At 35.7% G+C, this 17,115-nt stretch overlaps 2 protein-coding genes across 5 annotated transcripts; one reads left to right on the top strand and one right to left on the bottom strand.

Annotated features, from left to right (window-relative positions):
- Positions 1 to 6,324: 6,324 nt before the first annotated feature.
- Positions 6,325 to 13,621, top strand: LOC104087230 (SKP1-like protein 21). Of its 4 annotated transcripts, none has more exons than XM_070197189.1 (10): positions 6,325 to 6,735; positions 7,550 to 7,607; positions 8,602 to 8,823; positions 8,975 to 9,166; positions 9,249 to 9,359; positions 9,502 to 9,583; positions 10,319 to 10,422; positions 10,557 to 10,732; positions 11,913 to 12,046; positions 13,291 to 13,621. In XM_070197189.1, exons 2-10 carry the CDS (start codon positions 7,572 to 7,574, stop codon positions 13,305 to 13,307), a joined length of 1,074 nt encoding a protein of 357 aa, XP_070053290.1. In that variant the 5' UTR covers positions 6,325 to 6,735; positions 7,550 to 7,571; the 3' UTR covers positions 13,308 to 13,621. The 4 variants fall into 4 exon arrangements, with proteins under 4 accessions (XP_070053290.1, XP_009589938.1, XP_033509559.1 ...); XM_009591643.4 differs by having other exon boundaries at positions 13,288 to 13,621; XM_033653668.2 differs by having other exon boundaries at positions 6,594 to 6,735; positions 7,560 to 7,607; positions 13,288 to 13,621.
- Positions 13,622 to 15,567: 1,946 nt separating this feature from the next.
- LOC104087231 (uncharacterized) lies at positions 15,568 to 16,524 on the bottom strand. Its single transcript, XM_009591645.4, has one exon. The coding sequence runs from the start codon at positions 16,403 to 16,405 to the stop codon at positions 15,665 to 15,667; it is 741 nt and encodes a 246-aa protein (XP_009589940.1). The 5' UTR covers positions 16,406 to 16,524; the 3' UTR covers positions 15,568 to 15,664.
- Positions 16,525 to 17,115: the final 591 nt, after the last annotated feature.

Genomic DNA, 17,115 nt, shown 5'->3' with positions numbered 1-17,115 from the left:
CACCTTGGTACATAAAGGCGTTCAGACATTTGTTAAAGCGAAAAAAACCCTGCTTTATGGAGAGTTTTGATATTGGTTATTGTTAAGCGCAGAAAATAACTAGAATGCACCTATTATTTATAGGCAAGACAACACACATAACGTAGTATTTAACCGCGCTATGCTTACACATAACGTAGTATTTAACCGCGCTATGCTTCGCGTGTTAAAGATTCTTTCGGATACAAAATAGTTTTTTCGCAGGCGGGCAGCTTTTAAATTCGACAAGACAACACATATAACGTAGTATTTAACCGTGCTATGCTAACACATAACGTAATATTTAACCTCGTTATATATATTCACATATTTATCAAAAATCTTCCTCCTCTCACAGTGTAGTTTTCTAATAATAAATTTAGCATGAAATTCGAAGGTCTACTAAAAAAAATTCCGTTTGTAAATCCAATACTATTTTTGATTACATGAGCGAGAGGGAGAAATTCATTAATTTACTCAACTGAAAAATGGACCATTATCAATAAGATTTAACAACAATGGAAACATAATTTTATTTGATACATCTTGCAACATAAACAAGTACATACACTTATTACAACTACATTACGAAACCCAGTTACTACATGTATCCTTGATAGTTGGGCACATTAGAAGAACTCCCACCAGGAGCTGGATTACCACCGCCACCCAAACTAGCCGAAGGACATTTTTGACGGTCATGTCCTGTTTGCGAGCATATACCACATTTGCGCGCATAAATGGTATCGCTAACATCCATTTGATTCCGTATACGCATTCTCTTCTGTACCTGCACCTATATTCGCCGCAAAAACTCCTTGTTACATACCATTTTAAATGGTTTCGGCGATCAATAATGCTCAGCACCCACTGGCTGCAACTGCCCACTATAGATATTTAAGTATGCATCGACACTATATTATTTATCAACGTAGTTGGTTGTCCCTAAACCAACATGTTGAAAGCACCTGATGGCATGTGAGCATGGCATGTGATAGATGGATCATTTCCCACAAGAGCATAACCTTGTATATTCATTTATGGTATGTATATTATTCCCCCGATTTTGATGGATAGCGGTGCGAACTTCAAAAAAAATTCTGTCGTGATCATACTGTAAAAATGAATGCCAATGTGCTCGCCGCCTGTATTTCTCAAATCTCTTCATCGGCAGTGGCATAGATTCAACACCCCTTTCCATTAATGATGTTACAGTTGCAACCCTTTCAATAAACCTCTCCGCCATCAGCTTGAACGACATGCGCACTATGGCAGTGACAAGCAATCCTCTTGCCGACTTCAATAACCCGTTGAAAGGCTCTGACACATTTGTAGTCAGAATTCTCCATCTTCTTCCACCATCCGCATGCATAGTCCACTTGTCAAGCTCATGTCGCATCAACCAACCATAGGCTCTCTCATCTTCCTGCCTGATAGATTCCATGTGCCTCCGGAATTTATGCTCTTAGTGTTCTGTTGCTGCCATCCACATCAAATCATGCAGATCTTTGTTGGGATGTGCCTTCTGGAAATTGGCCTTCAGGCGTCTCACACAGTAACGATGGTAGGCATAAGGTTCTTGCCATGCAGGCAAATTCTATATAAAACTTAAGACACCACCATGTCGATCAGATATTAGACAAATACCGAAAATGCTGTTTGACAATGTGCTCTTTCAAATGGTTCAAAAACAGCGTCCACGTCTCTTGGCTTTCATTGGCACAAATAGCAAAAGCTAGAGGAAGTATTTGTCCATTAGCATCTACTGCAACGACGATCAACAGTTTGATATCATACTTTCCATAGACATGAGCGCCGTCTATGGATATTACCGATCGGCAATGCGAAAAACCATCAATTGCTGGTTTAAATGCCCAGAACACGTAATTGAATATATATTCTGGTCTTCCCGGACTTCGCTCAAGCTTCCATTCAACAACCGTCCCGGGGTTAAAGTGCTGCAGTACAACCATGTACCTGGGTAGAGTTGCAAATGACTTATCCCAGTTACCATAAATAATTTCAAACACACGTTTGCGCCCGAGAAATGCCTTTCTTTTGGTAATGGTATGGCCATATTCCTAGTGGACTGATGTAATACACTCTTTGATTTTATACCTTATGGACGCTTCAAGGTGTAGAATAAGGACAAGAGAAATCAAGTCAATATCCAAGTTGCAGTGATTCCCATTGAATGTGTCCATTTTACATATGTGGGTGGGAATATATTTACCCACTTTCCACAGACCTGTGTTCTTCTTGCTCGCACGGAGCATCCAATGACAACCCGTAAACCATCTGTGACAAACAAACTTGCATACATCCGGACTTGACTCCCATACCGTCATCTCACGATACTCTTTTACGCTGTACATTTTCGCTGCCCTACTTAGGCGCACTTTATCAGGAAAAAGCATGCCTTTTGCCAGCACCATTGGTCTAGAATCATCCCACATCGCTGTCCGGATTTCATCAAAATCCCTTGTCAGAGCATCCACATCCGGCATATTTGGCAAATGATCAAGGTAGGGAATTTTCCTTGAATGAAACGGCACTTGAGACTCGTACACTCTTGGTCTAACGGGGGGTGGAGCATACTCCCTTGTCAAATCAGGTCCTTCATTCTTTTCCTCCTCATCACCATCCTCACGAGGGAAGGGTGTGTCGTCTCTAGAATCATCGGCATTGTTATCATAATCACTGTTCTCTTCCTCACTCTGTACATCTGCCAGATCCCGATTTAATATGTCGTCTTCGCGAAATTGAGTCAGGACAGGTGGTTCAACTTGCTCGTTTTTACTGCACAAATAACAAAGTAAACATCATTACTGAAATTAATAAATACTTTCCATATAGTTGTATCACTTCACTTACAAGTCGTAATGTGTTGACATTCCTTGATGGACATTATCCTGTTGGTGACGACTCCCGGATGAACCACCATGATCCAACACACCAAAACTATGCATATTCCAACTGGCCGGGGGTTCATAACTTGTAAAAGTCATATCTGGCTGGTACCCCCTGCGGAATATGTGAGCGTTAATACAAATTCAATACAACAAAAATATACATCGTAACACAAAGGAAAATTGAAGTTTACCACTCGTCTTGTGGATTATGTAAAACATGAGAGAAATTATTTCCTCGCTCCTCATTCGCCAGTGGTGAGAAGTTTAAATCAGGGCAAACTCTTTCATCCGGAATCTGTCCGGCAAAAACTGCTCCAGAATAACCACCCGATGGCTGAGGGTTATCCCTACTATGCTCAATCTCATTATTGCGAACGTCTTCGACCTTGACGTACATTTCCAACATTTTTATCACAAGAAATTCCCAGTATTCATCCGGAGTCCTCAAAAAATCCCTCAAAGTTTCATCATCATCGATGTTGAACTAAGCGTAACAAGCAACCCCTTGCAGAGTGACGGAATACAGATATCTTCCGGTTACTTTAAGGTTCACCGAACGTTTCCTCACACTCATTTTATTACATAATAACGATACTAATCTATCGTACTCCATTGTAAGTGAAAACTTAACATGAAAATGTGGAGATAAATTATAGCTCACAGAGTTATTCGCCACCACAACCTCACCCCCCCAATATAATGAAACCCTTGCTTTTCGCTCTTCAGACATTATGAAAAAATGCTTGAGAATTTAACAAGAAGAAAAATTTGAGTGGGAGTAAGGAATATTTTTGAATGGATTTTTGTAAAATCCTAACGCCTTTAAATAAGGCAATGCGTAGCTCGAGGGGCTGTTTTTTTTTTTTTTTTATTTTTTATTTTTTTTTTATTTTTACGTATAACGCTCTTTTAGAGGGCGCTATACACATTTGAATTATTGTTATGTCAGTTAAACATATGAGACTTATTGGTGGGCCCACAAAACATATATAGCACTCTTTATAACTGCGCTATACATATATAGCGCGGTTTATAAGGGCGTTATATATATATAACGCTCTTTTAAAGAGCGTTATACCTTAACTTCCAAAACGTCCGTTAAGGTATAGCGCTCTTTAAAAGAGCGTTATATATAGTTAGGTAACTCTTTTTTTTTTTACACGCATTTCTGTCCTACTTGGCAAAAACAACCACAAATGGGTTATGGACTCCAAATTATAAACCTTTTACTTTTTTAGATTTTTTGTGTGGTATCATTTCTGTTATTGACTTATCTTTCATATGTTAATCCAATAATTTTACAAACTAATGTCGTTGATAACAAATTAACACAATGGACATTCAATATTGGTATAGTAAATTTTAATCAAAGAACAATTAATTACTTATGTAGTAAATATACTTTTGGAAAAAAATATAGAAATTGAAAGATTTTTTTAGAAGAACAAACAAAATAGTCGTAGATCCAAGACTTATAGGGAAGGAATGGAATAGTTATGTTGATTAAGAGGGTGTTATGATTGAGTTGTTGCAACTTTTTGAAAGGAAAAAAGATATAACAAACATAAGATTTGAGGAAGATCAAAAAATATTTGTCCAAGCTCTACTAGAGTATGGAGATAGGATTTGCTAGAGTTATGAAAAGATTTAAAATTGGAAATTCATTTTGCTATAAATCTGAATTGAGATACTATGGTTATGTCGAGTAAAGTATTGTTGGGAATGTACAGCAAAATAATGTGGGGGGGGGGGGGGGTTGGTTGTTATGAAAAGAGAATTCTACAAAAGAAAATTTGCTGAAATCCAAGAAGATCAAGATGCTAAAATCGTTCATGGAAGGATATTAATTATGAATGTAGAACACATATGGAAATAAAATAATTCAAAATCTATCAATCACATAAGATGAAATTAAACAACATTTCATTTGGAAAGCATTTGAATTCAATTTGAACTAGAAGTAATAATTAGGTAACAGAGATTATGAAAATTCGAGGTAGAAGAGAGTTATAAAAAGATTTAAAATTTAGAACTTAAAAAATTTGAATTTACATATTATGGTTATGTGAAGAAAAATATTCTTGGGCACTTTAAAAATTATGGGGGGAAAACCGTTATGAAAAGAGAATGTGAAGAAGATTTATTGAATCCAAGAAGATTAAGTTGCTAAAATCATTTATGAAAGGATTTTAATAATGACTATAGAGCATAAATGGAAATAAAATAATACAAATCCACATTGACATGAGATTAAATCAAATTATATTTAATTTGAAAAGCATTTGAATTCATTTAGAATTGGAGGTGGGAGATTATTTTACCCGATTTCTTGTCAACAAAGGGCATTTAGAAATATAATAAAAAGGAAATATTATTAAAAAAAACTAAGTTAGAAATTCTATAAATTAGTGATTATAATTTAACTGTGAAATCTGTTATATTTTTAATCATTCGTAAAATTTCAATTGTGCACGTGGCCAAGGTAATTCAATTTGAAAATTTTAAAATATATGTTTCGTTTGGAATACTAAATGCGAGTTCATTATAGTATTTCTTTTATAGATGACAATGAGCATTTAAAGAGTTAAATTTGATCGAAAAGACAAATTGAAAAGCAAAATTATGGTCATTGCATAGTAACTAATACTAAGACATTGGAAAATTGTTTGTTGCTTGGCTTATAGTAGGGTTCAATAATAGTTAGATCATTAGAACTTTCTCGTATAGTTAAAATCAGGGTAAACAACGTAAAGTTTATATACGAACATGCACGTTCAACTAGGGTTTATTTACATTAGTCAAATCTCAACATAACAAGAAAATGGTATGAGTAAAGTGTATATTAATAAGTAATGTTACACCAGACATACAATAAATAATAATTTATGTCTGGTGTAACATTACATATTAATATATACTTTACTCATCCCATTTTCTTGTTATGTTGAGATTTGACTAGTTAGTTATTTTATTTTACTTTTTTTAAACGTAAAAATCTAATATTTATACATAAAATAGATGCTTATCGAGAAAAAATGAAACAAGAAGTATCTTCCGAGAGTAGTATTTTGGACATAATTAGAACAATTTAATTAACCACTGTATATCAACTTTAAAATAAGACAATTACGCCTCAATTTCAAACTAAGCTATGTGCATGAAATATAACCTATTTTGCTCCATTTGGCTATTATATTTTGAAGTTACCACAATATTCATACTATCTACTTTGTTTCACAAGAAAAGAATAAAAATAATAATAAATAATATGATAAGGAAAAATAAAAGAAAATTATAATATAATAAAAATTGTGATAGAGATGTATAGAAATTTTCTATCAGTTTTCATAGTTAATTTCTTTAAAGGTTCTTTAATAGTTGAAGTTCCAAATGCGGACAGAAAACAAATGAAAAAAATAAAAAGGAAATGTTGATAATATTTGGCAGTAAAAGAGGTTAACCAGTAGCTCCCTCGTAAATCCAGCAGCCACCATTGTCGTTGAGATAGAGAGCCCTAATTCCTAAACCGTGCGAATCTGGTAAACTACCATTGACACTCACGTGCCAGAAACAGAAACAGAAACCAGATATATATACATACAATTACAGAAACTGTTCTCCCTCCTATCGGGGAAGAATAAAAATAAAAAAAAATAAAAACCCTAAACGAGCCAAAAAAAGAATAAAATTCCCTTTCTTCCATTTTCTTGCTAGCTGAAAACCCTATATATTCCTCTGGGGTTTTGTCTTCCCCATCTCTTATTTCTGCGGTGTTGTTCAAACGGTGGCTACATTGTTTCCTCAGGTGCCCTTTCATTTTCGTTTTCACTTTTTTATTTTGAGTTTAATTACTTCTGTTAGAGAAGAAGAATTTAATTACCTATGTTAATTGTTGATAACTACCTCTTTGTAAAGTAAAGATTGGTTCTTTATTGGTTTCTTGGTTTTAATTTCGTGTAAAAATCGAGTTGCTTTATATGGTTTTCCAATTGGTGGATATTCATTGGGGTTAAATGGAGAAAATGTTGACGGGTTTATTCATTTGGTAACTATTGGGGTGAAAATTGAAGTTTTTTGATACTTCTCTGTCAAATGTTCATTTCTGGGGATTGTTTAATTTTTGATGATGGTGGTGTCCGGGCCAGCTTGCTCGCACCTCGTCTATTCTGCTGGGTACCCGCTACCTCCCACGGGTACCGGGTAAGTCCACCAAGCTGAGGTAGATGGAAAGAAATCACCTAGTGTATTTTGTGGGGATTGTTTATTGTTTTTCCTTTTTTACTTCTTAATTTTGCCCCTTCTTTTTTTTTTTTGGGGGGGGGGGGAGACGTTGGTAGTTTTAGATTCATATATTATGTTTTGGGGTTTTGGGGGGGGGGGGGTTAATTAATGTAACTTGATCAACTTGCTGCGGTTTTTTATTTTGAGCGGAATATACTACTAATGAAACCATCTCCTTGGAGGTGCATGTCTTATTGGAATTCGGAAAAGTTTACTTACGAAGGTTTTGCTGATGCTTGTCTTCTGAATGAATAAAGTTTCTGTCTTATTCACTACATTTACATTTTTTAAGATTTTACCTTTATTCTTGCATTAGTTCTGAGAAGGCCTATAAACAGTTTTTCTCAGATTGGGCAGCTCATGTCGGGAGGTCCTATGGCGATCGTCAAACCAGAGGTATGAGAAACCATAAATTTTTATGTTCAAACGACACTTGGCTGTATTTATTTATCTAGTAAAAGAAGTATGAGAGACCATGAGGTATGAGCTCATGTAGTGGTTATGATGTATGGGAATTTTGGACACCCTTCTAATTTTTATTCCTTTTATCCTCAATCAATCCCATTCCGTTTAAAGGGTGTCTTGTATCAGTTGCTCTTTCAGGCTGTGAGTTGCATTCACTTAAGGTATTATGAGATGCCACGATTTGGGAATATCAGTTTTTTTGTGTTAAGATGAACTGGCTCTGCTGATTTACTTTTTTTTAGACATATTTTAGATTTAAAGATGGATGCTGCATGGACGAGTTAGGTGTTTCTTAGTTTAATGATGCCATGTTGCATCACCACACAAGATATGTTATATAGATCATTGCGCTGAAATGTTGTAAGCGTTGATCCAGTTGGAGAACTGATAATGGGAAGCTCTAATGCGGGCACTGGTGGCATAATTTTAGTTGCTGTGAGCACCTAATTTCTGAAACTCCCTATCCCCTCGGGAAAAAGGAGGTGTGACAGCTGCCATTAAGTGTTATTATTTAAAGACACTGTTATTTCTTCTGGATACCTTTTGCATGGGAAAGTCGTGTGACATCCTCTGTCACTGTCCAAGTTTTGGGCATAGATTTTTTGTGTATTTCCACTGCTCCCCATATTATATGTTCCAATCAAGTGACAACAACAACAACCCAGTATAATCCCACTAGTGGGGTCTGGGGAGGGTAGTTTGTACGCAGACCTTACCCCTACCCTGGGGTAGAGAGGCTGTTTCCTATAGACCCTCGGCTCCCTCCTCCAAGAACTCCCCACCTTGCTTTTGGGGTGACTCGAACTTACAACCCCTTGGTTGGAAGTGGAGGGTGCTCACCACTAGAGCAACCCACTCTTGGTTCCAATCAAGTGACCGTTTCCAAATTACTCTTGCTAATTTGCTTTGCGGTTCTTCCGTACAGATGAAGTCATACATCTGGCTCCAAACAGCTGATGGTTCAATCCAACAAGTGGAGCAAGAGGTTGCCATGTATTGCCCTGTGATATGCAGGGAAGTACTTCAAAACAGCACGGGATCCTCGAAAAATAATGCAGTTGTACTTCCTGAACGAGTCAATGCTGCTGTCTTAGGGTTAATACTGGATTTTTGTCGGTTCCATCAAGTTACTGGCCGTTCTAATAAGGTTTATTTCTTGCTTCCTTGTTAACAATGCATGTCCTCTCCCCACAATGAAGGAAAATCAGAGCTCAGTATGTTATGTGTAGGTTTTATGTAATAGGATGTTCAAGCATTTGCTTTCCACTAAGTGCAACAGTTGTCTTTTACGTATCTAGGAGCGCAAGATTTTTGATGAGAAGTACATCCGGTTAGATACCCAGAAGTTATGTGAATTGGCTTCTGCTGCTGACAGCCTTCAACTAAAGCCTGTGGTTGACCTTACAAGCCGTGCACTTGCCAGGGTGATTGAAGGCAAAACTCCCGAAGAAATACGTGAAACTTTCCATTTGCCTGATGATCTAACAGAGGTCTGTCTCGCTATCATAGAACTTTGATAGCTCGCTACTTCCATATTGTTTTTATTCTTACATGGAAGTGGTATTTCGTCAGGAGGAGAAGTTGGAGCCTTTAAGAAATATGACGGATGATCCACGTATCCGCCTTCTAAATCGACTCTATGCAAAAAAAAGAAAAGAATTGAATGAGCGAAAGAAACTAAAGGTGCTTTGACATTTAGCTTTTGTTTGAATCTTTAATTGTGGTTACTTAAGTTGACGCTAATTATTGCGTGATTGTATATGCATCAACTCTTGTTTTGCATCAATTCATTAATGGGGAACTGCTCTTCATTTACATTTTCCAGAATGTTGAGGTGGAAGAACAACAACGTGTAGATGAAAGATCCGTTGATGATCTTTTGTCATTCATAAATGGTGGAGATGGAGGTATATTTATGAACTTCATTGACACCCTCCGTTGTGGTGTAGAGTTGCTCTAATTTCTACATGTTATATAAGTAGTATAATTTAGCTATTTGCGTACGTTAATTTCCATATATTGCTAATGACTAGATGAAGTTGTATTGCAGCTTCCTGGCATCGCTATGTATCATTGTTTGTCGACTTCTATCTTTAGTCACCTTTTGGGTGTGAATTCTTTTCACTACATCATTATTTCTCCGGTTCTGTATTGTGGATGCTTTCTTGATGGAAAGGTTAAGAGCATGTTTTGGAGTGCACGCAACTTTATCGATGGAGTTGCGTGTCATAGTTTGTATCTTTAGTTTGCCCAAGCTATGGTCATGGGCATGCGTCATTCTTGTGCTTTCGATGAATTCTTTGCTGCATAAATTCTTTTTCCGATAAGTAAACATATTGCTGCATATCTGCATAATCAGAGAAAATAAATTGCTGCATATTCATCATATTTGTAGTCTGTATGGTCACTGGACCTCATAATACTGTAATCTAGCTTCGTCTGAAGGATTTGACTTTTTCATTAGTACATGCACATGCATAGGTTAGCTTTTCAGTCAACTCAGAACTGTATACTTCTCATTTCTACAAGCCCCTGACATTGGATGATTTATAACCAACATTATTGTTTTGAGAACCTTGGTCTTGATTCTGTGTCTGACAAGTTCCTTCTTTTAATTGTATCATGGTACTTTTTTTTGGCAGACCCAAAGGGAGTGAGAGAAACAAAAAATAAAAAGAAAACTCGAGGGAGAAAAGAACAAGCTAGAAACAATTCTTCAAATAATGAAGCTGGAAACTGTAATAAGGTTGGCATCTCGTGGACTCTAGGTTTCTTTCTGTTTCTTTTATTTTTTCTGCTCGCATGCGTGTAAAAGAGAGGAGAGTGTGTTACTCGGAACTATCTTTTATTTATTTTGATCTGATCCTTGCTGGTACTCAGGAATCTAGTTGCCTTGCATCTGGCTGCCTAAATGGTGATATCAACGACGTGTCTTCTCCGAGTAGAAATTCGAAGCTGCAAAACTCGGCATCTGCAACGTTTCCATCTAAACTCGACTTTGATGACTTTGATATGGATGATGAGTTAGATCCAGTAATGAAGGAAAAAATTGACAGGTTTGCTTATCTTGTATAGTGTTCTAGAGATAGATGTGTTGTTCTACTATATGACATGATTGCATTTCTGATGTTAAATTGTTGAGTTTTAGTATATGTTTATGTTTCTTTTTCTCATAGATCTTGGCAGGATTCTTTAGGTGAAGGGAAGACTAGTTCTCTGGTGGTAAAGCACAGTTTTTATTCATGAAAAGCTGTTTTTTTTGGCTTCTCTCTCTCTCTCTCTCTCGCTGGGTTCCTTCTGCTTCTTCTGGACTGTTGTGTTGCTTAGTGAACTTACTGACAGTGGCTTCTGCGGAGGTTGCATACCTATCTAAGAAGCTCAGTGGAACTATCTGTTTTTTTTTATAAGTAACTATCGATATCCCTTCTTTCTGGCAAGACTGAAGGATTTGCATACTTCAGGGCATATTGCATGGCTTAAAGGTTAATAACTTAGCCTTTATGCGCATAACTAAACCCCCACCCCCACCCCCACCCCCAAAAAAGGAGGAAAGAAAAAAAGAACAAAAGATAGAAAAAGGGTTAGAGATAGAATATTTATCTTCCCAAAATCCCATGGAGAGTCTTTCCCCGTGATATAGCTCCCTTGGTTTAAAACTCTAGATTCTATATCTGGATCTACTATGGGCACACCTTTGATGATCTGTCTTTTGTTCATCTAATTCCATGAATTTCCTTGATTTCTTTGTTTGACCTGCTTCCTTCGTGCAACCCCTGCTGGCATTAATTTCTTGCCTGCTTTCGTATTCTGGTTGTCTTTCCTAAACATTGTGCAAACTGCAAGTTAATCAGCATTATAATGCTCGCATTCTTCTAGCTGGAATCTGCTTACATATCATAGTATATGGATTTATTTAATCAGTGTAGAACTGTGATCTCATCCACGTATGATGGGGAATGGATAACAATCGATAAATCCTTAGTTATGTAGCAGAGGTCATTTCTTATTATTTATCCTTGAGAATATGTAGAAGTTCCATCATAATTCTGTCTTTGGAGAAGGGGCTTGTTCTAGTCTCTGTGTGTGGAAGTAGCAATTACTATCTATTACAGAGAGATGCTTTCCATATTACTCTTAGCATGGGCTTCTATGGTCTGTATGGGGCAAGTTCTCTTTTAACTATTCCAATGGTAAAATATGGAGTTTGTAACTTGATTCTGAATTTCTAAATTGCAGGGAGGTTGAGGATTTTGCTCGGCGACTAAACTGTGACTGGCCGGACAGGATGCAACAGATTTTGTCTTTGGCTCCAGAGAGAAGGCTTGGACCAATTTCCATGAATGGAAATGGTTCCTTGAAGAGATGTACAGGTAAGATTTTTTTTTTTGATAAGGTAAAAGTTTTATTCATAAGGTACCAAGATGGTACAAAAAGTTACAGAAAACACCCCAAAACAGCCATATCCTATAGGCCTCCTAGTAAATCCAGAAACTCTAAAAACTTTTGATGTTCCATTGATACACTACTTTTACACCAATAAAACAAGATGTGAATACATTTGTTTCTAATTCTAAAAATGTGCTCCCTATGTCCTTCAAAACAAGCCCGGTTCCTTTCCAGCCATAAAGTCCAGAAGATGCATAATGGGATGGTTCTCCATATTTGCTTCAGTCTTCTAGGTACTCTTTGACTATGCCACTTTTCCAACAAGCTCCTAACAGTCGGTGGCATTACCCAAGAGATTCCACAGACCAAACATTTATAGAGAACTTAGAAAAAATGTAAATATTCTTTAGGAAAGATCTTGCTGAGCTGCAGTGAAATAAAGAATTCAATCCGTAGGTGATTGGAATATGCCAACAAGTACAATAATTTTTAGGCTGTTTTGAGAAGTTGAATTAAATAGTAGAATCTTAATCGTAAAAGAATATCGTAGTATGGAGCTGCCATGATTGTATCTGACATTCATTATATACCTAATGAGACAATGCCTCGGTAGTGTCAGAAATGGTTCCAGATTTAATGCGGTATAGCATTTGATTTGTTTGCACTTCCCTCAAAGAACTAAAAGCATTCCTTGAAATCAAAACTCTATCTCTTTTGTTTAACGTGTGTCACATTTCTGATTTCCCACAGCGATTTCTCCTGGTTGAGTCAGGGTGATCTTTAACCTAGTTTATTTCAAATTTTTGCTGTGGAAATTAGGCTTATAAGTAGTCTTATTGCTGCAGCTGACTTTTTGTAGTCAGAGTTTCAATGGTTCTTTGGAGTTGACATATTAGGGAAGTAATTTAGTCTGAATGCTTGTAGCTCCGTGCATGATTTTTCTCATGGCCCTGTCATTTCATTTATTAGTCGCGGCTTCTAGAGCTGGGAATGTGTATTAAACTTCGTGGCTAGTTTGTGGTTGTGAACAATGATTATTTGTTGATTGTTAGCTTTGCACCTCTCCTTGAACATTTTCCACCCTAAAAAAAAAGAAAAACAGAATCACCCGAATCAATATAAGACGACTTGATAAAACAGATGTCTGCATTGTGCAAGAGAAATAAAAAGCTGACTGTTTTGTGCTAGAATCTTGTGTCTCATTGGGAGTCTATAATCTTTGCAGCAGGTGTGGACCGAGGATAATGGTTGAAATGGTGGATAATGCGTCTTTTAGATTCAGCTTGAGCTTAACATGCCAGCGTGCCTGTCTCCGCTGTTTGCAACGATGGCTGGTAATGTTTTGTTGTTCATTGCATGTAAAGTTCTACCCTCTTGTCAAGCTGCTAAAAGTGAGTTCTTGTCGCTGGATAAGCCAAGCCGAGTGCTCAAAGTGTAGGGAAATATCAAAATAGAAGGAAAGTTTTCGTTGTTTGTGGTTTATGGTAACTTGCATTGCATTTGCCATGCATTTCCAGACACAATTTCCAATTTTGCAATAGATTCCAAATTTCTTTAAACCTGTTCTTTTATCTTCTCTGATTTGGTTCAAATGGCTGTTGTAATTCCCCCCGCCACCCCTTTGCTTTATTTTTTTATTTTTTAATTTAAATTTGCTTTTGCCTTTTCCCCCTTAAAAAGGAATGTATAATGACCATTTCTCTCATGAAATGGCTGGCATACCTCACTTGACACCAGGGTGTGTAACTGTATATTATGTACAAAATAGATATCGTGCTTCTGTTTCTTCACTGTACAAGTAATTAGTCTAAGCTTGTGGTTAACAAACAAACGATAACCAGGCCTCGATCCCAAGTTAGTTGGATTGGCTGTTTGAACCTCAATATCATAAATTGTGAGGATTCATCTGGGAATGACAGTAGTTTTACGCTGACTGTCAACTTATTCCGACTCTCTTCCTTTATTCAGGCTTGGGATGGATTATGTGAGCAACTCGTAAGTGTGGTGTTCTAGGCAACGTGAGAGCTCACTTAGTGTAAACTTGTGGTTATTTTTTTTTTTATGTTTTCCCCTCTATCTATTCCCAAAGTTGCTTTCAGAAAATGGTGCTGAAGTGAAATCTTGCACTCGGGTCTACTACACTCGGTGCGAAATTCTTTGAAAGATTAAAAGAACAGTAGGTTATTGTCTAAATTACATCTGAATAAAACTGTAATTGAATTCTACTTAGTTACTAGGATTTTATGGTGTAGTTATTAACTTTTTTCACAACTTTACCAGCTTAGGGATAATGGAGTCATAGCGATCTCTATTCTATATTAACTCACAAGCTTATCTTATAGTAGTTGTATAGTATCTTTCTCCTGGCCGGAAACAGACAAGGCAAGCCTGATACCTGTGCAGAGGCAGAGCCATGATTTGAAGTTTATGAGTTCAAGATTCTTTCTATAATAATAGTTTATACATATTTCATAAATTTTTTAAGACAAATATAAAGTCTGCACATAAGCTATTGGGTTCGACCGAACCCGTAAGCAGAAGGCTAACTCCGCCCCTGACCCTGTGCCTGAAAAATTGGACCTGTTTGTCTATAAATATTATTTTTTTCAAAAATATATTTGTCCATAAAAAATTTTAAATTTTTTAAAAAGAATTCAAAAATAAGCTTTTTAAAAATTAAAAAATAGTTTATTTTTAGAATTTTTTGTTTCCAAACTCACAAAATTATAATATTTTTTCAAAAGTCCAAACATAATTTCAAATTATAAATATTATTTTTAAATTTACTTCCAAATACTATTTTTTTTTATAAAAAAAACTACAATTTTTATGTCCCAACACCTACTTATAGCCTGTTTGGCCAAGTTTTTAAAATCAATTTATTTTGAGAAAGTATTTTTTTTAAAAATGCTTTAGAATTAGAAGTAATTTGTGTTTGACTAATTAATTTAAAACACTTTTGAACAGTAAGTAGTGTTTGGCTAAGCTTTTGAAAAATATTTCTAAGTGTATTTTTCTCAAAACTTCTTCTCAAAAAATTACTTTTGACAAGAAATTATTTTTTTTCTGCTTCTGCTTCTCCTCAAAAGCCCATCTAAAAGCTTCCAAAAAAAATGGGCCAAACAAGCTATTAGTATTGTGTATTTCAAAGAGGCAAGAACAAGGTGCCAGACTGACACATATGAACTGTTCATCTATCTTTATCATAAAGAAAATAAAACAAAAGCAATCCGTCTAGAAATTGAAAAAACACAAAATCTATACTGACAGTTTAAAATTTTCAACTATCAAGTTACATAGAAAAAAAAATTCCAGCTAATTTGATAGTAGACATGGTAATTAATTTATCACAAATAGATAAACTATAATCCGTGCATAACCCTCTTAGTGCTCGCTGTTTATAATGGGAAATATTAATTAGGAAGTCTTTTTTAATTTTTCCACTTTTGTTAAAAAAAAATAAGTCTATGGGTCTTTTCTTGATCAATCAAATTATGTAGACAGATCAGAGAAAATACAAATCCATTTATATATTCACCATAACTTACATACTTGAATCTTTTAGAAGATGAAAATAAAAGCCTAAGAAATACTTACATTACTCAATCTTTTAGTTTGCGGCCAGAGTAATATATCTTAAAGGCCTTAGGAAGATACACAGGCAACAAGAAACCAAACAAATTAAAGGACCAAAATACCATATTTGCAACAGCTAAAGCTCTACCCATATACAACCTCCTCACATTTCCTCCATATTCTTGATCCACTTTAGAAATTTCACTTGTCAACCACTCCATAATTGTAAAAATCCTCCTCGAATTGTAAAAAACTGGAACAAATACACGTATGGGCAGCGAAAATCTATCAGTAAATGCCAATCCTTCCATAAAAACTTGACTGGACAACAAGAAAACATGTGGCGCTGCTGCTTTAATACCTTCTTTATCACCCTCGTAAATACCTTCGAAAATATAAGCTATGGGAAGAAATAGTCCCACAATTGCTCCAATTGTAACGTAAAGAGTCAGTAACTTGTTGTTTTCACTAAAAACAGGGGGTTCTGTTTGAGGAGAAATTGGTGGGAAGGCAATTTTGGAAATGAAGTACATGTAAATTAGAGAAAATAGGACAAAAGCGAAATCCTCAACACTCACCATACCACTAGAAGAAAAGACGATTACAACGGCAAGGGCGTTAAGTTGTCTGAAAGTGAAGAATCGTCTGTTTTGGTGATGAGTTTTTTTCTGGGAATTGTTGGGAAATTTGGTCTGATTATTGTCTTGTTGAATGTGTTCATCTTTGGGTAAACTAATGTCACTACATACACCAACCCCACCTGACATTTCTTTAAAACTTCGTTACTTGGTTACTTTTTTGGTGATGGATTTGAAGTAAAATTCGTTTATATGGTGATCTTTTTTTGAAGATAATCAGGAACTAACTGGTTCAGAAAGTGAAGAACCACTTGCAGTTAAAATTGCAGAAGTTTTGTCTTGTAAGGGGACAAGGAAGTACACGTGGCAATTGGAGGTGCTGGCTAAAATACGTGGCTGAAAAGAGGGGACGTTGCAATTTTTTTTGGGGAGGGGATAAATAGTTTATTTTTGGAATGTCGCGGTTGTTCGTAAGTCGATATGAATATTTGAGTTCGGTATTTTCGATATTCAATTTTTTAAAATGTTATATCAATATCGTACCTAATTAAATTTAATATGATTCGCTTTTTCTCTTTTCGATTTTGATTTATTCGGTTTGAATACTAACAAGTGTATCGAGTTATAGATTATAATATTCTTAATTAAAGTACTCAAAAGTATAAAACATAAAACGTTAGTTGACAAAAATTTTATCCAAAACTATCAAATATCAACGTAGAGAGAGAAAATTGCACATAAAGGAATAAATTTGATCATTAGAAATGTAGTCTTACTTGCTTAGAGTTAATTGATGAACTTAGAGAATAAAAGAAAGTAAAATTTTAATTTTTTATATTTATGATGTAATTAATAATATGTGTTTTGTGTAATATAATATATATTTCGGTACAATATTG

This window comes from Nicotiana tomentosiformis, chromosome 3 (assembly GCF_000390325.3).
Source record: "Nicotiana tomentosiformis chromosome 3, ASM39032v3, whole genome shotgun sequence".
Taxonomy (NCBI): Eukaryota; Viridiplantae; Streptophyta; class Magnoliopsida; order Solanales; family Solanaceae; genus Nicotiana; species Nicotiana tomentosiformis.
Note: the sequence above shows the minus strand (reverse complement) of the source record. Positions and strands in the feature narration are given on the sequence as shown.

Coding starts and splice junctions, on each gene's coding strand:
- LOC104087230 (XM_009591643.4), top strand. CDS start 7,572: ATGTCGGGAGGTCCTATGGCGATCGTCAAACCAGAG. Junction 9,360..9,501: donor ATGAGCGAAAGAAACTAAAG/GTGCTTTGACAT, acceptor TACATTTTCCAG/AATGTTGAGGTGGAAGAACA. Junction 10,733..11,912: donor ATGAAGGAAAAAATTGACAG/GTTTGCTTATCT, acceptor TCTAAATTGCAG/GGAGGTTGAGGATTTTGCTC.
- LOC104087231 (XM_009591645.4), bottom strand. CDS start 16,405: ATGTCAGGTGGGGTTGGTGTATGTAGTGACATTAGTTTACCCAAAGAT.